The 20982-nt window shown below is 40.8% G+C and overlaps 1 protein-coding gene across 1 annotated transcript in view; it reads right to left on the reverse strand.

Annotated features, from left to right (window-relative positions):
- The window catches only part of brinp1 (bone morphogenetic protein/retinoic acid inducible neural-specific 1), a gene marked incomplete at both ends in the record, with an annotated part of 103356 nt that extends 89030 nt beyond the window's left edge, over nt 1-14326 (reverse strand). Inside the window, one exon of the mRNA XM_080755795.1 lies at nt 14109-14326. Within this exon, the coding sequence (XP_080611921.1) occupies nt 14109-14326 (218 nt within the window). The remainder of the gene's footprint in view (nt 1-14108) is intronic.
- Between the last annotated feature and the right edge of the window lie 6656 nt (nt 14327-20982).

The following is a 20982-nucleotide window of genomic DNA, read 5'->3' on the forward strand; positions in this document are numbered from 1 at the left end:
TATATATATATATATATATATATATATATATATATATATATATATATATATATATATATTCAACCAACAGACAACCAACCCCAGTGCACACAATGGGAGAAGAAGCCATCAGACCGATTTGTGTGGCCCAGTGGTTTTGACATTAAAAAAAAAACTTGCTCATTGATTCACTAAAATCTATTTTAATTTAAATAAAAAAACTTCCTCAGGTCAAATATTGATATGCGATTAATTTTGATTAATTAATTACAAAGCCTCTAATTAGATACGTTTTTTAATCAAGTCCCAGCCCTACCTGAAGTATGTAATGATCTACATGTCCAGATGTAGGCAGAGTATGCTGTTGTACTTGCCCATGGTAAAAGCTATGCAGATGTGTCAATAATTCTAACCTCAGCCCTGACAAGCATTCAAGACTGGCTTATAGATTAATGTCTGCTCTTGAATGCCAAAAAGACAGTCTGCATGGCCTTCTCCAAAAGACCAGTTGTGTTGGAGTCCTCAGGTGTGTTTCTGGGTGGAGAGGAACTTGACCTTGTCCCAGAGTTCAAGTAGCCTACCTCGGAGTCATATTAGACTCAACCCTAACCATTAAAAAACATGTGAAGAAAGTCACTAATACGATTAAATTCAACCTTCAAATTTTTAAACAAATTAGACCATTGCTGACAGTTGGAGCGGCCAGATCGTATCTTCACTGCATGATCTTATATCACACATTGAATACTGTTTCACAAACTGGTCTAGCACAGGTGTGACTACTCTCAAACCCATAGAACAGCTCTACAAGAGTGCGCTCAAAGTGTTTGACAGGAAGCCCCGCTCATATCATCATCGTAACATACTAAAAAGACCCTACATGGTCTGTGCCCGCTCCCCCTAAGTGAATTCATTAAACGAAAGCCCGATAGGGGAATCAGTACCAGAGCCACCACTCGAGGAGACTGCGAAGTGCCGCACCGGCAAACAACATTCGGCCAAAATGTCCTCTCAGTACAGGGTTGTGTAGCATGGAATGGCCTTCCTCTGCGTATAAGGGATTGTGCTACATTTCCCTCTTTTAAATACAATCTGAAAAAATGGTTGCTTGAAAACCAAAGCTGCAACCATTCATGCTTATTTTAGGTGTATTTATTTTGTTATGATGTGTTCCCTATGTAATGTTATGTAAATGTATTCCACTGTTTGACTGTTTGTTTTTCCGTTTTGTGTTTCTTGTGAGGACTGCGGATGAAAAATTGTGCCGTGCTATATCTGGTGTATTTATGTCCGACGTCAATTAATATGCATTGCCCTGTCCAAATAAACAAATAAAGTAAAGTAAAGTAATATATTTTTCCAATGTCTGATAACTGGTTGAAATTATCACCAAAAGTACGTTCTTTATATTTACAAAACTCAAGTTGGCTTGACATACAGTAGGTTTCCTATAGTTTAAATGTTCTCCTCCCTTTTTCCAAGTCATTTAATTCATACCCACCATTGCTTTCCCCCATTTGCATAGAAGAGCTACGAAGGTCAACGCAGACATGCAGTAAAATGAAACAAATGCTACTGTCAATGCCCCAGATGCTGCTGATTGTATCCCATCTATTTGCTGCTGAACTGAATTTGCTATGCAATAACTCTCAGTCATCTGCTAAATACAATGATGAGGGGATTCCACCCATGTGCTGTGACTGCATTAGTTCATAGCTAACTAATATGACGCCATTACCATTACACTGTCTTCTCCCTAAGAATAGAGAAAGGTTTTATTGGAATGGCATAAATATTGACCTGGCTACACTGTTACACAGCACATGGTGAACTGCAGAGGCTGAAAATATGGAATGACGAGAAATGAGACTCCAGCTCCATGGAGAGTTACATGTGAATGACTTGAACTGAGACTTCAGAACCTAGACATATATATACACACACACACACACACACACACACACACACACACACACACACACACACACACACACACACACACACACACACACACACACACACACACACACACACACACACACACACACACACACACACACACACACACACACACACACACACACACACACACACACACACACACACTATACACTGTGAATGACTTGATCAGAGACTTCAGCACCATAGACAGTTACATCTGTACTGTGATGACTTGAACTGAGACTGAACTGCAGCACCACGGACAGTTACATCTAGTGAATGACTTGAACTGAGACTCCAGCGTAATGGACAGTTACAACATCCAGACAAAAGGTGGTAATCAATCACAGCTGGTTCAGGTGTGGAGAGAAAACCATGCAACCCGTCTAAGTCTTTGTCTGTCAACCTGCCGTCCCTATTTCAGGCATGTCCTTATAGCCACAATCTTTCAAAGATGGGAAAAAGGAGGGAGATAATAAGAAGGAAAAGGTAGCAAATCTGCTTTCCCCCCATTTGTTATACAACAAAAGTATATAGTGGTTAAGTGACTAACCCATATGAGTGACAGTAATTCATCATCTTCAGTAACTTTCTGGCAGTTTAGATGGTGTTAATCTGATTGCAAGAACAATGTTTGATTGCTAGTATCAACCTTGAAATGTTCTTAGCTTGAAATGTTCTTAGCTTGAAATGTTCTTAGCTCATCACTGTTATGTTCTTAGCTTATACACGATTCATGATAACTACTTTTTATATATGTGATGTATGACATGCTTTGTTTTTGCTTAAATGTAAGTCGCTCTGGATCAAGAGCGTCTGCTAAATGCCTAAATTGTAAATTGTAAAATTGAAATGGGAATCGGTTAACCATTTGATGTAGCCTACAAGGAAGGCTGGTACATTATGACAATGAATGCAATACAAATCAACTATATATGGGATAATGAACAGTGAGGCTGCCATTATTGGAAAATAAACCCTGACCCTGGTGAAGCAGAACTGACCCAAGCATTATCACACCTTTTAAATGGTTACTGTACTCACAAAGTCAATCAATAACTTGAAACAAAATATTGCTTTACAGCATCCACTTCAATGCTAATGTAACTTGAGACAAGGCACTGGTCTGTTATTGAGAAAAGCTACTATCTGTTTACTATCAAGAGACTCAAGAATACCTTCAAAGTTTCTTTATTCAAAATTTAAAATCAAGTGTTAATTAAAGATGGACATAATATAGGCAAAACATTTCAAACATATTGAAACATTGTCTAACTAAAAACGTAAAATGTGATATGTTGAACGCTGGCAGGGCTTGCATTTTTTGCCGTTTCCAATATTTTCAATATTTTCATGTGACATGCACCGTTGTACGACAAAGTACAAAATAAAGTGGTTACGAGAACTGAAAGATAACGGTTCAGGAAGAGCATGTGCATTTAGTGGTCTTAATGGACTGGTATCATCTTACATACAGTATCCTGACATGGATATATATTTTTGAATTTAGTTGTCTGATTAAGCCAGTTGGAACGGCAAGTCATACTCTCATGATGTGATGATTTGAATCAAATAAAAAATCACTGAACTACGTCCAAACTATTGCACTTAGCATATAGCTACCACATATGGTGCAAATGGTATGAGATAATGATGTCAACACACATACTCTGAAATGAACATACAAGTATCTTCTCCACATCAGAGCTTGTTGCCTCTGTGGAGACGCATCGTGAGTCTCGAGGGAGAGTGGCGCAGACGTCCCACACAGTGAATTAGTCAGTACTTAACCCTGACACTTCCTCCTAGCCTCCCGTTTTCTCCTCTAATTACCATCTCTTCCCTGCCAGTAATTAAGTCGTCCCACAGCGGGGGCTGATTATCGTTAGGTTGGAAAGGGGAAGTGGCACTGAGTCCCTCCCCAGATCAGCCCCTGTTGATTCCCCCAAAATTGCAGCTGAGCAAAGGAGATCAACGCCCAGTCTCTGTTTCAGCCCTGTGATTGCGCGGAGCCCCAGGAAATGTGTGTGTGTGTGTGTGTGTGTGTGTGTGTGTGTGTGTGTGTGTGTGTGTGTGTGTGTGTGCATTGTTTTGAACACAAAAGCTGTTGACAATCATTTGGCCTAATCGCTGGTACGAATGATTAAAATGAACCCTTTGATGTAGTGTTCAACTGTTTTGTAAAGCACATTTTAAGTTACTGGGCCTACATCTTATTTGAACTCAACCGGACTAAGCACTTTAGGGATGTTTAAGAAAAAAAGAAAAACACTACTGTAGATGATGGGGGAAAAGAATATGATCATTAATTTTGTTATTATGATTAGGTCTATAGTTTTATTATGCTAAAATATTTTTTCACAATCCCAATTTCATCCTTGAATAAACTGTTCAATCAGTCAGCTAACTACTGCACCACAAATGGCTATAGCACCTGCCACTTCTGCGGCTTGTGGTCCTCTGACACTCAGGGGAACAGACACTGTAGTACGCTTCAAGCGCATTTAGTATAGGGCGTGGCAAGGGGTTACAAGCCAGATCAGATGGAATTGCTGTCATGACAGGGGCTCTCTCTTGAATGTCTGGGGATAACAGATTTATTCTGTGTGTATCGAGCAGATCGATGCACAACAGGTGTGCAGCCACACCCAGCTCAGAATCCAATTCATTTGCTTTTCTGAAAAATGTTCTTCCACTGTACAAATAAGGAAAGCCTTCCGATATGTCTATGTATATCGTGTAACCTGTAATGTATTGTATACTTAATTCCGATTGTATACTTTTATGAATCTGTGCTCCAAACCATGTGATCATGGTCGTGAGGTAAATAAATGATGATGATGATTTGGAATCTGGATAGATTTGCTTGATTGGCATGGCTTCATATTCATATTCCACCCCATATTCATAAGAAAATGGGGTGGAAAAAATGCTTTCCTTGGCTGAACTTGCCTGACCCAAGTTCACCCTCAGGCCCAAACAAAGGCGCAGAGATAATCTGTAAGTATGATGACATATTGCTCAACACAGCAATCTGTATTCTGACCGCGAGTTGGGGGATCCAATCAAGACTAGCCCTGAAGAAATGGAAGATTTCCTGGCAATACTACTATTCGTGGGTGTTTTCAGCTTCCCAGCCACAGAGGACTACTGGCACCACGAATCATGTTTCAACGTGATAGCTGATATCATGCCCAGGAAAAGATTCAGGCTGTTATGCCGGTGCATTCAATTTAGTGATAATCAGCAATGCAATGACAGCCCAGACCAGTTCAACAAAATTAACCCACTTTTTGAAACGCTTCATAGCCAGTGTGTCCTGATCCCATCCACCTACAAGCACAGTCTGGATGAGGTCATGGTGGCATTCAGTATAAAGTCTAAAAGCTAAATGTACAAGCTTGCAAAGCATTGCAAGGCCCTGTGAGCTGAGCTAGTAGATCGACTGTTTCCCGCGAAGAGATTGGGTGTAAGCTTGTGCTACCTCTAGGGGCCAAAGTACTGTTGACAACGTTAGCGTTATGCAAAACCACAACACCGGGGGCTTCCAGTCTTCTTCTGCGACAACGTGATTCACCAGTTTCAACTTGCAGTCAAGTGCATCGACACTGTCTGATCAAAGCGCATTGGCGGAGCTCCCCTGATAGCAGACAAAGAGGTGATTGCTGAAAGGATGTGGAGCCTTTGATTACAGGTCTGCTGAAGGGGAGATCGCAGTGAAATGGCTTGACAACAAACATGTCAACCCGCTGAGCAATGCCTAAGGGACTGGGACTGTCAAACGATGGAGCAAAGAGGCCGACGCACCGATTTCCGTCACATGCCCATCACTCATTCCTGCCTACAAGCAGCACATGGGAGGCATTGATTTTTTTTTGACATGCCGGTACAATTGCACAAGACCCCACACACCGAGTCAAGGTACAGTGGTATGTTTGCTTGGAATTGGATACATCCTTGACTTCAACAAGAGGTACGGGCATTCACCCACAGTTTGAAGCAAGTCAGCGTCCAAAGTTCCCCAGTCCATCCTACTCCTCTCTACCACACGTCATATAAGAAGAGACATTACACCTCAAGATCCTCATAACCACAACCACATGTGTGTTTTGACAACTGCGGACATTTGCTACTGCAGTGTGACAAGCGGGGGAAGATCAACCACTGTCCAAATTAAGAGTGTGTTCAGATGCTAGGGATTTGACTAATTCTACGTGTTTTGGTAAGTGTAGTGCATGCAGAATCTATGTAGATACTTGAACATAGACTTTTACTATGAGCCTATATTGAAATATTATTGCCTCAAGGGGGAAACAAATATTAAGGCTCCAATGTAGATCTGGGGCCAGTCTGTGATATCAGTCCTCCATGATATCCGTCTACAGTATGTATCAATGACATACAGTATACTGTAGTATGACCCCAGATTTGGGCCCAATCCGAGAGAGCTATAGGCTACTGCCTTCCATTACAAAAATCTATAAATGTGCAGAATCTCTGCATATCTTTCCTTTGTCAGTGCAGGGGTTTGCGAGAGGACAGGCACACACATCTTATAGGTGGCAAGCCTCCTGCAGAGCCATGCCATAAAATATAAATGCTGGAATTACACAGCCCCAATGGTTGTAAGTCACGAGTCTAATGTGACAGATCCGAAAATTGGCTAATGAAAGTCATTTTCTGGATATAGAGAGACATGCAGTAATGTTAAAGAGAGAAGGCGTAGGGGGCAGTAGGGGAGTATGTTGTTGTGAGGGAGCCCCTGATTAGTTCTCACCTTCACACTGACCTCGCTGTCAGGCTACCTGCCTGCCCTCTCTCCCCCATTTTGACACACACACACACACACACACACACACACACACACACACACACACACACACACACACACACACACACACACACACACACACACACACACACACACACACACACACACACACACACACACACACACACACACACACACACACACACACACACACACACACACACACACACACACACACACACCCTTCTCTCTGTCTCTGTCAATCATATCTTCTCTCATGCACTTTTGGCCTCTCCATTGCTGTCTTGCTGCTTAATGGTGACTCAACTCCTTCAATATTTCTGTCTTCTCACTATACATCATGTCCCATCTCTCTTGACTTTCTGATCTCTCTCTCTCTCTCTCTCTCTCTCTCCTCCCACTCTCTCTCCCTCTCCCTCTCCCTCTCTCTGCGTGTGTGGCTGCTGCCCGCTGAATTAAACATTCCCCTCAGCCTGTCTCAGCAAATCTGCAGACTGCATCTAAATGACCGGCCCCGTTGCTCTCTCCAATTACGGATGGCTCATCTTCCAAACTCATTCAGCAGAGGCCGCGAGTAGGACAAGAGATATGTATTGTCTCCGTTAAAAATAAACGTGGCCTAGATCAGTGCCCTCTGACAGGCATTATATTCACACAGAACACATGAAGGAGTTCACAGAAAGCTCATTATACTGTACAATGCTGAACGGTGCATTAAAGTAACACAGGGTCCTAAACCCTGCAGGGTCTCCCAGGGGTCTATCTGTACTTGGTCCACTCCTTTTTCGCCGGAAATAGCTATTCTCGCTAAATGTTCACCCCCCCCCCCCCCCGAATAGGTTGCTTAAGGCTGCAGGACTAAAATGCTGCATCCGTCTCATCAAAGCGGAGGTTAACTAGATGTTTGCATATGCAAATATGTCCTGTATATCATTCACTAATGTCTAGTTCTACTTCTGATCAGGTGACTGTCTGTGAACTGATTAGAGGAGAGACTAATTAAGCTGATGAAGAAAATGTTCAATTAGAGAGGTGCATAATCCCCTTACATTGAACAAATTGTGCTAGACCAGGGTTGCAAATTAATGAGGATGTCTTGTCTCTCAAACACCACAGCTGGATTTATGCAGCATAAACTAAACATGGGGTTCGTTTAATTTCATGTCATGAACATGGACTTGTGAAGATCATAAATCTCCAAGCTTACAATATTGTGTTAAATTATTTGTTTCACTACTAAAATCACTAATCTTAATTATAAGACCATTAAACAGACTAAAAGAAAAATATTTTTTACGCATATAATAATGCAATATAACTATTTACATAATTCATTGTGATTTAAATCTCAAACAAACACTTGCCTGGTCGGGGCAACCTGAAAGCAAACTCCACCTGCCCGAAGGTTTTATTTACATGCCAGGGGCAGGTGGCGGACGACCCTTAGTGTCGATGCCTGAAAGGCATCAAATGTTAAAAGCCTAGCAACCACATGCTGAACAATTTGTAACATATTGAGCTTGTTTGTTTATTTCTACACCATTGCAATAGTAGAGGATGCAATAAATAAAAACATGTATCATGATTTTGGTGTCTTTCTAAAACTATTCTGAGATGATGAAAGGACCAAGTTTGACCAAGTGACCAAGTGAAGACTGAATTTGAGACTGTAAGTGTCCAAGTGATATACATATACATAAGTGTGAATACATAATTTGACGCAAATAAAGTATATTCATGAGGTTGGTTGAGGTTTCTGCATATGGCTATGCAAAAGATAATGTAGAGTTTCTCACTTTGGATGAAATGTGATGCTATAATTAAGATTGCACTAAGAGTGTTTAACAGCATGTGTCAAAATAGATGTGTTATGCCCTGCTTACATTCACAATATGTATTAGTTTCTTATTTATTATTTCTTTAAACTTTTTATTGAGCCAATTTTTTTTCGTATTGTGTATGTTACATAACTTCTGCAATACTGATTTGAGCTTTGTGCTAAATCTGAAGCTGAGCGCACACTAGGAGAATTGGGGAGATTTGGGGTTGGAAACAAGCCTCTACACAATCGGCTTTCCCGTGCTTCAAGGCTGATCGGAAACGATTATCTGCCCAGATTATCCTGTCTTGTGAGGGGTTCAAAGATCCAATCTAAAATTTGGATGATTACATCGCTAGTAGCTACTGTCCGAGTGGGATGGGAGTGAATACTAGACCAACTGGAAAACAAACAGTGCTTAAAATTATTGATAGCCAGGTATTAAAATAATTCATCCGCCACCTCCAATGTATTTCAGTGCTTTTATCTTATTCTGTCGACCCACTGGACCCGGGGTGTAAACCGGATACACCACCGGTAATCACCTACTTCCGGGAACACGGCATTTCAAGCATTTCAGGCATGGACCTTAGATATGTGTGTTGTGATCCAGAAGGCTGAAGCGGATCCGTGCGTCCCCCAACTTTTTTTATTGCCATGCCGTAACAAAACCAATCACTTCTTACTGTACATCTGTACGATAGTCTGTGCAACTGGAGGAAACCGCAAAACAATCCAGTCCAAACATAGTATGCCGTTTTTGTCGTTCATTTGGACATCTGACTCTGAGTGATGCCTAAGTGTTGTTTTTCCACAGATCATTGTAAGAATTGATTTAAAACCCAGGACATATTCTCAGTGTTTGATCAGTGGCTGAGGTTAGCCTCCCCATTCACTCACCACAGCATCCCCTCTCAACCCCTGATCAATGAGGGCCGTGCTATTTTCAGAAACATTTTCATTCTAAATAACAACCTCCATCTCGCTCCTTTGATTACAGTGAAATGTTGATTTGCAGCCTTTAAAATGCATTAATGGTTATACCAGATTTGCATTTATATTGGATTTTCCCTCAGCCACACAAGAACTTGAGATAGAGGCCCACAAACAAAGACCAAACAGTGAACTCGCATCATCTGAAACACATTCGACCTCATAATAGAGTACAAGCTACAGAGATGCTAGCCTGAGCAAAACAGGCCATTGAGTTTCAGCACTCACTCAAGCAGAGATTGATATGCACAGTCAATAACGATTCAATCTGAGGCAAGTAGTGCAACACACAGCAAGCATCGAGAGTGGCTGTCTTGTGTATGATGAATGCTATACAGGAAATGCACACTCATGCATAGCATCTGCATAACATTTTGAGAAAACGGTTGTTCAGCTTTGCGATTGCAATTGACAGCGACACGTCAGTGACAATTACTTACGCAAAGCTTTCTAATCATTTCTTTAAGGGACATTCATAAATCTAGGTGTAGAGGGTAATTGTTGGCCTGTGGGGTCTTTTCCCTTCAAATGATGGTGACCTTTTCAGATTACCCAGCAAGTGGCTGGCACATCCAAATCTGTGTGTTTGGCCTTCGGAATGAGGCACAGTGCCCGGGTTATTAAAGATGAGGGAGATTTGTTTGTTGCTGATCAGGTTGGCATTGTCCCGGCAGTACGCCTCCAGGGTAATCTCTCTTGATAAGAGAGTCGGAGAGGAATGGATGCTTTGTCTCTCCACAAATCTGATTCAGCCACTTTCCACCACTAAAACGCCAAGACAGAGGGAGCCCCTGGGGAAATTTACAAAGCGATTCAGTCCTCATTGCCGGTTAGAGTAGAGCATTTATTACTTTTTGACGTACTTGTTGGAAGCCAGAAAGAAGTAGAACAACTAAAATACAAAAAACTGCAAATGGTCGCTTTGTTACTTCTTAAGGTATAATTGAATTGAATTGAATAAAGAACTCCATGGCCTTTGAGATTGTCCTAAAAATGTTGTGCTTGATAAACACAGTAGTAGTTATATTCGACAAGTTACAGAGGAATTCAAAATCGAAAATTATATTCTGGGGTCTGTATGATTATTTACAGTGATACACTGAATGTTGCAGTATTTATGTATATTCTCATTAGTTGGCAACAGTGGTTTGTGTGGTAGAGTGGCTTTCCGGTTGAAGTAAAGCAGATTGTAGCAGATCTACAAGCTCACAATGCATCGCGACACATTGTGAGCTTTTAAATGGCCGAAATGTATGGGGCTGAATTGGGTAATGTATGTTTTGTAATAATAATCAAAATGTAGAAATTAACTAGTAACTAAAGTTTTCAAATAATAGTGGAGTAAAAGTACAATATTTGGATCTGAGCTGAGGTAAAAGTAAAAGTATTGGAAATACCTCACAATTGTATTTAAATAATTGTACTTATACAGTAGTTACTTTACACAAACTGACCATTTAGAAAATACTTACTGGAATGATCAGAGGATTGCAAAAGGGGAGTATTATAGGTTTTTATGATTTTGTCCTTGCATGCCACTTGATAGACGTCTCAGAGAACTTTGTCTCAGCCCTGCACATGTCTGACAGATGTGACTGCAGATATTACATTTTTAATGGTAAGTGCACTCTATTCTTCGCAGCATCCATGCAGTATTTAATTGTCCTGTGATGAGCAAGGCGACACCTTGTATTTATGGCTCAATTTGATGCCTCTATAATGGTTTAAAAAAAGAGAGGGGAAGAAAGAGCAAAAACAAGAGAGAAAGTGGGGAGATACAATAGGGGGCTGCTTTGTGCCCATCAAACCCCCTCCTCACCCTCCACACACTGACGGCTGCATGATGTCTTTGGGATTTAGGACACACAGCTTCTGAGATTCCTGTCTGTGTGCAACGTCCCAGTCAAGCTCCATATTATGCAAATGAGCTGTTTACTGTTCATGTGACAATATTAAGGCTGTCAAGGCAGCAGGGAGTTGGGCTGCAGTATAAGCTATATCAACAGACACCCATTGCCAAATGAAGGTGTAAAACCATTCTTTCACATTCTCTCTCTCTCTCTCTCTCTCTCTGAGACCTTACGCTACACAGTACAAGGAAATCAAAGTACATGACTGTGACAAGGATGCTCCTAGATTTCAATTTGCAATACCTCACCAGTCAGCTGTAAGAAGATTTGCAATGCAAAGGCAAAGCAAACAGAGGCGGAAAAAGATACATATTTTGAATGTCATGACAGCAGTGTGTCAAAACACACTGCTTGGCGCCAAGAATACATGAAAGTGTTGTAGCCTACTACAACAATGCATCAAGTCGTTTTAAAGCAGCTACAGTATAAACAATAATATGTCAAAATTGTAATGACTTTTTTTATTATTATTATTATTCAGACAGCCAGCAATGGGTAGAACGCTCCTAAAAAGATTTAGTCTCTGTGACACATCTGCATTCAAAGATTTTCCTAGAAGCTTTGTCATTGGTCGATCTGCGACCAGGTCTTTTTCGTCCAATGACAAAGCTTCTAAGAACATCTTTGAATGCAGATTGAGGCCACTAGATGTGTCACAGAGACAAAACATTTTTTGGAGTGTTCTACCCATTGCTGGCTGTCTGAATGCCAATTTCTTTTTTTACATATAATTAATTTTTTTGTATTGTATGCCATTATTTGCTACTCTCATGAGCAAATGAGAGTAAATGACAATAACTCCATTGTTACTAATAACTAATTTTGGTAAACATTTTAGTTTTGACATTTTCAAGGTTGCAAAGCTCTTCTGCTGCACATTGCAGTGTTCTGCACTGCGTCTGACATGACTGATCAATCATGATGTTCTAATTGAAATAATCCCTAGGACTGTCTTGAAGGGTTTATATTTCTTTGTGCCTCAAACCTCAATTCTCAGGGCAATATCTTTGTTACTTTGAACTAAACTAAATTAAACAGAAATGTAATGCTTGAGATTGACACAGTTCCGACACAGCTCTCCTGAATATTATTTAAAAAAAACATCTATCATCATCGAGACCATTTTACAATTTTAGCCACACCATGTCAATGTAGTTGTTTTAATTTGTCGGATCAAAATTGATCCGACCCGTACGGGTTTCGGATCCTGTCGGGTATTTTCGGCGAATAAATAATGGGCCTTGAAATGAAAAGCGTTGAAAACCACTGACCTAGACCACAACTCGCTGCCAGGTGTCATGTCCTAATAATACTTCAATATGTCAAAGTACAGTAACATAAAACTCTCTCTCTCTCTCTCTCTCTCCCTCTCGCACGCACACACGCATCTCTCTCTCTCTCTCACACACACACACACACACACACACACACACACACACACACACACACACACACACACACACACACACACACAGCTAAGAACATGTTCACCTGGTGGAGATAAAGATATCATTGGGATTTAGGGAAGGTCTAGGGTTAAGGCAACTTAATCTCATGGGGATTTGTATCATTGTATGATACCCTAAGCAGAACTTTTCATATAATATCCTATGAAAAGTGATGACTCTCTCTACTCCTCTACACAGCTTAGAAATACTGCCACACTAGACATGCAATTAAGCTCACTGCTAAATCATCTTCACAAAATGTTCTGCTTGAAGCATGCTAATTTTTTTTTAATGTTATCCAATACAGTACAGGGCAAAGCTTACAGGAACCAAATTTAGTATAGCAGGTGTTTATAAATGGGTGAAGCAGACAAACAAGTCGAGACAATTATGCTGTTATGTATCCTAAATGCTAAATAAAATGTGCCATACAATTGCCTGACAATCAGGCTCTCTATATTCAGGTTCTATATATTTTTAGCATGATGTATGTAGAACACTACACGGACATACTATTTAACAAGTTGAATGCAGATCTAAAGACACATCCCTGTGGCATAGTTAGTAGCAAATGGTTGAGATGTTTGTCAATGTTTGTCAATCATTCACACTGCAGCTGAGATTGCATGAGCAATGAGTATTACTTACACATTTAAAAACCACACACATGTATTTCTGCATAGCCAAATAATCTCAGACCATTAATAACATGATGGCAGATTCTCAAACTATTGTTTTACACAAAGATTTAGTCCCACAAAGAAAAGGTCCCATTTTGAATTGTGCCAGTCAGCTGCAATCAATTTAAACCACCGTACAGAAATGATCAATAGTATATACAGCAAAGCATTTTCATAAATACATGGTAATAAGAATAAAATCAGGTATTCATGAAAGTGCCTGAATGTAATGTAACTGTGTGTTTAACTTTTTCCAGCTGAACAAGTATTATGTTAAAGCCCACAACTCAGTGGTGTGGTTATTCATCATTTGCCTCTTTAGTCTTTGCACACCTAACAAAGGCGATTTGCGCAGGTGCGGTAGCAATTTGATTTGTGTTGGCACTATGGCAAATCGTCCATGGGTGTACTGAATGCATTTACCATTGAAATACCACAGCTTGCTGGCTGGCGCCGTGGGAATAAAGAAAATGCATTAAGAAGACAGCATCGTAAAACCTTGCATGGCATCATCAGCACGAAATGCTTGACTGAATGTAGACTCACCTATAAATTTTATATCTGGTTGTAAATCCTTGGCGGAATCTTTCCACGAAGGAGAGGTAACTCCGAGAGTGGTGGAAAGGTCCGCGGTCAGAGATGAGCCAGTCATATTGCTTGGTAACATGCTGCTCAGTGGCTGACGGATCCTGGCGGGAAGACTGAACTGTTATATGGTCCCATATAAACAGGAAGCAGATGACCTCAATAAACCTCCAGTTCATGCTTTTTTTTAAGCCGCTCTCTGTTCATTCTCGCTCCATTCTGTGGAGACCTTAAGAGAAACAAAGGGAAGGAGGGGGAAAGAAAGACAAATATTAACATTGATTGACAAATTCTATGTAACCACATGAACCCTTAGTTGACCCGTGTCACCCAGGCCTCTAAAAATCGGTCAGCTCCTTTTTCCCCCTCTATACCAAATCTCTAGTCGATCCACAAGCTCACAACGTGGCGGGCTGCGACACGTGAGCTTGTAGATTAGCTTTCTTCACTGTTATGTTCGCCCCAGAATATAGGGATGCCAGGGTTCATGTGCTAATTGTAAAGTTTGGCCGGAGGGCCAAGGCTCCAAGAATCAGACCACTGTCCAGAGCACAAAACACAAAATCACATTGAACACAGGCAAATTAAGGCCAAAAGAACAGCAACCTAGGTAATTACATTTACGGGCTAAACCCTTCCATGGCATGAAGGGCTCCATAAAAGCTCTCCCTCTGGCTGCTCTCTAGCTTGCCCAAACCAAACTGAAACCAAACTGATATACAATTACATCATTACCATTTCATATTTCAGGTGCCACTTTACTACAATTAGAAAAGCTCTGCAATATAAAACACCCCTCCCCTTAACAGTACTAATGGCACCACCCAGGCACCAGGAGAATTGCCAGCACTGCAGAAGAGAGGTGACCGACGAACAATCAATTCAGCATGTTAAAAATGTCCATGTTCAGTGTCCAATTAATTCAGATCGATACTTTTTGAGGAACACACACCACTGACACTTCCAAGCAGGCCAGCTTTGATTAATTGGAAGCAACAGTGTGAACTGATGAGTGTGTGTGTCTTCTTCATGTTAGTCTCTATAGGGCACGGGGTATTATTAACAATATAGTATTATATATATTGTAATGGGAAAATATTGTTGACAGAGTATGCTACGTTTATTGCTGTCATGCATTATCTTTTGCAGTGACATAACTTCTTCATATTTATTTATTTTGTTCCCTTCTCTCTTTTCTTTTTTATCAGAACCATCATCCTTCATAGTACACCCCATGCACACATATTGTGCCTCTTCATACTAACGAGGAATGTTGCCCTTTTGCAATACGAGTATGAATTACATCCCTGGTTGTGTGGCCTTCTCTTCCTGACGACTAATTGGTGCCATGATAAGTTCAGACAGGGTTAAGAGGCTGCTTTATGATATGTTATGACATCCAGCTGCTAATGTGGGAGAATTCTGTCTCCATTTCCCCCAGGGTATAAATTACTGAAACAAACTTTCGTCTATTGACTCACGATTTCATGGATTGTTGGAAATCATTTGGGCCTAAACAGAGCTTTTATAAAGCACTAAATGAGCTCTCACTTTGGTGCATCAATTAAAAGATGATTCTTTGGGAGGTTAATATACTGGAATGAGTGCACTCGGTGTCTGTTACACTTCAGGGGACACCGTTTTTTATATTCATAGCTATATTTCAGACACATGTATTCAGACAATATAGTAAAGCCATTGGACCGTTTTACAATACCAGGAAGCATGAGAACCAGGTCCTTTAAAACAAGTCAAAATAATATTAACAAAGATTTACGATGTGTTTGCTGGAACACTCAAGATGGACACGAGGATCAGACTCTCCTCCAAATGTCTATTGAGTATTGACATAAGTCATGGAAGGTGTGGTTCTCTTCACTTTAATTCCCGCTGACATTATTTTGTCTACCCTCACAAATAAAGATTACTGACCATAACCTACATGCTGCATCACTTGACCCTGCAAAGCTACACTTCCATTTCAGACCATTACGACTTTGAGAGCGGCAAAGACAATATTGTATCCTCTAGTATTAAGAAAGACAAGTGGTTCTTGTAACATTACGATCGACTTGCCAGTAGAATCGTTTATTTTAGTTACTGTTAAGGAAACCCTTTTCATCTGTAATTGCATGTAAGGATTTTGGCCCCTGGTCGTAGAGCACCCAACAGTGCGCTATCAAATTAACGCTACTGTACGCCAAAATTCTCATTTTTTCATGCTTTATTAGACAATAACAAGTTATAAAAGAACAGGGGAAATGTAATTAACTTTTCCTGTAAAATAGAGGGTGAATCATTTGATTACAAAAGCTAAAGTAATTGCAGTAATACCCTACTGGGCCAACATACTGGAGGCTAATGATGCTGGCACAAATATGAATTACTTTTTCTGCCAAGTTATTGTTTACTAAAGTGAGTCATTTTTAATTCTTGTTACTGTGTCTTTAATGAATGTGGTATATCAGCATCTGCGAGATGCTGTCTTACTGTAGCCTACTTACTGTATATTAGGTACTGCCAGGATGCCCTGAGGTAGTTTAGATATGTTTAGAACATGCCAGGTACTTTGCACTTTGTTCATTCAAAATTCTAATAAATTAATGAAACAAAATACATACAGTATCTAAAATGCAATGGTATTTAGATTTAGTAAACATCAAACCAGGTTTGGGAGAAGGGAAATAGGGCAACTTTCTTTCTTACTCCCCCCCTCCCCCATATTAACCTGAGATACTGTAGCAATGACAAAACATGACGGCATAATTTAATGGCCTGCTTTAAGATGGCCATCTAATTATCTTAGCTTAATTTGATGTTGGCCGTCAAAATGTAACAATGCATTGTCTAATTGAGAGGGGTGACTGGAAGGAGGGGATTCATAAATGATATTGCTGTGCTGAGAGGGAGTAAACACAAAGTTCCAATTAATGAGCTCACTGTATGCATGTGTGTGTGTGTGTGTGTGTGTGTGTGTGTGTGTGTGTGTTTGTGTGCACGCTCGTGCGTGTGTGCATGCGCGACTGTGCGTGTATATATATATATATATATATATATATATATATATATATATATATATGTGTGTGTGTGTGTGTGTGTGTGTGTGTGTGTGTGTGTGTGTGTGTGTGTGTGCATGTGCATGCATGCATGCGTGAAGGCAAATCACTTGGTTTTATGCCTATATGCCATAGTTATATTAATGGGCACTTAACAAATTAATCCTGTGTCATTAAGACAGGTTATTTAATTGGGAAAAGAGATCAAAAGGGCACTCATAAGAGCTGGCTCCAGTAGGAAGCAATACTTCAGACAGAACAGGACAAACAGTAAGACAGCACAAACAATTCAAGCTGCAGTTTTCCAAGCACATGCAGTTTCCATGTGCAACTCATGGATACATCGTTCTCCAACATAACTGCCATGCCTTCTCTATGAATTTTCCAAAAACAAAAACTTCATTACTGAACAACCAATTTAACACAAAACACTCAGACATCCAAAACAGATCTGGGTTCTTATCCTGATTTTTTTCAAATAAAACGTTTCTTAAATCATGGTATAGTGGACAATAGAAAACAAAATGAAACTCATCCTCTACAACTCCCAGGTCACAAAGAGCACACAGTCGCTGCTCCTCAGGAACGCCAGTATATCTGCCAACCTCAACTGCCAGAGGTAAAGCACCAGATCTTAACTGGGCACAGAGGGACCTCTGTCCTCTTTTTAAATTAAATACAACATTACAAGGGCAGATCATCATGTTATCTATCTGCTAAGCTAACCGTCATAAATGCAAGAGCAGAATAAGGCATGTGTTTGCTACACCTCTGCCAGTGCTCCATTCAAAGGAGGAAACATACTGTAAATGATACACAATGCAGTGCCACTGTACGTAGTCAAAATAAATAAAGACGTAACATAACCTGCCAATCTGTTATATTCTAAAAAATAACAAAACAAACAACTGAGTTTGTGCTTTTGTTTGATGTTATAATTCTGTAACAGCAGTGAGTTTGTGCTTAGCCTTTTGTTTGATGCTATAATTCTTTATCAGCATTGAGCTTGTACATAGCCTTTGTTGATGTTACCATTCTGTAACAGCAGTCAGTTTGTGCTTAGCCTTTTTGTTTGATGCCATAATTCTGTAAAAAGGTGAGAGTCAGCAGGGGAACAGCAGTGGAAAATGGGCTTTGGCCAAAGCCCCAATGCATGTCAGTTCTATCACCTTTGTTTGTTTCTGCCTGCTGAGATCAAAGACACCGCAGACACCCTGGCACGACATCTACACAGCTGCATGGGCACACAAACTGGCAAGCCACCATGGCACACAATGACACACGCACGCACAAGACCTGGTCACACCCATACTGCCCTAGAAACCCAAGTGCAGTAAGGTTTAATTTGAAGTGCTTCGTTTGGCCAGTGATGTAGCACTAATTGTTTATCTGCCCTGATCATGAAGGCAAATAAATAAGTCAGTGCATGGGTTCAAAAATTTAGTTAGGGACTTAGGGACACACACTGTTACTGTAGCATTAACATAAATAGGGGACAGCATCCCCTGCCATGCGAAGTTTGTGGTGTTGCAGCGGGATGTTTTGACTGTACCACGACAGGTCTTGCACAAAACTCTCTTTGGGATTGAATTGTGCGGACTCTGCCTCGGCATTCTTGCCGCTGCTGTTACTAGCAGCCACCAACGCGAATAGACGTAAAGGGTTACTTTGTATTGGGCAACTGGGCACGTACGTGTGCGGCACTGCAGTAACATGCAACTGCACATGCAACTTTGTTTGTGTCTTTCACCTTTATTTTATATTTTTTATGGAGGGAGTCGAACCCGTGGCACACTGCCAAACTGGATTACCAGCCAAGGTGCCTGGACCGCTGAGCCACGGCCCAGACTGCAGGGACACTTCTGATTGGTTAGAATAGAGAGCACTGCAGCACAGAAGTGTCGTAAACACTGGATCAGACTCACTCCGGTTGAAAATTATGATTAATTCAATAAATAAAAATCACAGCCTTTGCGATTTGCTAATCGCGTGGTTTGCAATTTCGGTTTGAAAATAATTTCTACCATTATCAATTCTATCCGATCGGCTAGGCTACTGCCTATTATGTGAATAATCATTTAAATTCATATCACAGGCATGAAATGTAATGGAAAAAGAAAAGCAACACCTCCAGACCTAAGACACATACTCACATAGTCTCCCTCAAAACCTGTCTTTCCTTTTTTAGACACACACACACACACACACACACACACACACACACACACACACACACACACACACACACACACACACACACACACACACACACACACACACACACACACACACACACACACACACACACACACACACACACACACACACACACAGATAATAGAGCTCATTTTCTGTGCAGATACATTTCTCCAAGCTAGAATGGTCTGCTTTTATCCGCCTCTTGCATCCCTTTCTTTACAAGACTTATGCAGGTACAGTGTATACCCCTGAGGTATTGAGATAGTATTCAGACCAGCACCACTCTAGACTGCACTACGGGCACTTTCACCATTCACTGCATCAGCATGGAATCCAAACATGCACTTTTTAATAGAACTTCAGGGTAATGCGTTACCGTCCACATTTCTGTGCGCCTGTGTGTGTGTGTGTGTGAGAGAGAGAGAGAGAGCAAGCATGCATGCTCACATACACATGTGCGTGCCTGGCCTGTGGGTATATGTGCGCGTGTGTGTACATTGGTGGTGTGATTGATTCCTTGCAATGAAAATGAAATGGATGAAGAAAAGAAATCTGTGTTGTTAATGGACCTGGGAGCTTAGTCGTTTAGTTTACACCACCTGAGGTATCATTGCTGGCTGAATTTCTGCAATCCCCCCACCACCCCCCACCCCACCCCACACACACCCACATCCCACAGTGAGCATCTCTGCTAGAGTTGGGAATTGGTTCAAATGTCGAGATGAGTACCAACCACATCAAAGCACATTTTGAGATAACGGTTCCCACTAATGATTCCCAGGTTTTTCATTGCTCTTTAAAAGTCTGTATTATTTTTCCTCCTGTTGTGTGTGCAAGTGACTGCATGAGGCTGTGACATTACCAGCTATAATAGACACTCTTAGAGGTTTCGTCTCCCAAATGTGTAATGGCAACAATGTCACAACAGATGTTCCAACTAAACCGATCCTTTTTTTTATTTTATTTTATGCGTGCGTGCGTGACTATGTGTGTGTGTGTGTGTGTGTGTGTGTGTGTGTGTGTGTGTGTGTGTGTGTGAGAGAGAGAGAATCAATAAAGTGGTCGTTAAGGAATCAGATTGTTAAGAAATCGGTATCATTAAAATCCCAAAGGTTTCTCTCTACTCAATCCCCTCTTCATTCATAAAGCTGCAATATGATTATTAAAGCAGATGTGTACCTTCTATAGTAGTCAGACTGTTATTGTCAGGTGTTCTCTATAATAGATTATGAGTTCAGAATGAAGAGTTGAGGGTAAGTAAGTCATCAACCTTGAGACAACATAGCAACTCTCACTCCGGTTCTCTTGTCGTGCCCATTTTGCATCAATCTAAAAAAAAAACATCACAAATCTTGTGCGTTTTCTTTTTTCGGACAAACGCCTGGGGGTAACTGCAGTGTATTCTGAATATTGATGTGTTTACTGAAGCTGAGTGAATGACTGAGACAAGGACAGGGGAGCGAGAGCTGGGGACACGCGGAGAGACTCGATCACGTGTGTTCCTGAATAATCTGGGTAAATAGAAGAGGATGTCTGCCTCAGCAAAGAACAAGAGAGAACAAGGGAGGCTTTTTTACCTC

Source organism: Protomyctophum bolini (assembly GCF_963924005.1).
Source record: "Protomyctophum bolini genome assembly, chromosome: 22".
NCBI classification, from domain to species: Eukaryota; Metazoa; Chordata; class Actinopteri; order Myctophiformes; family Myctophidae; genus Protomyctophum; species Protomyctophum bolini.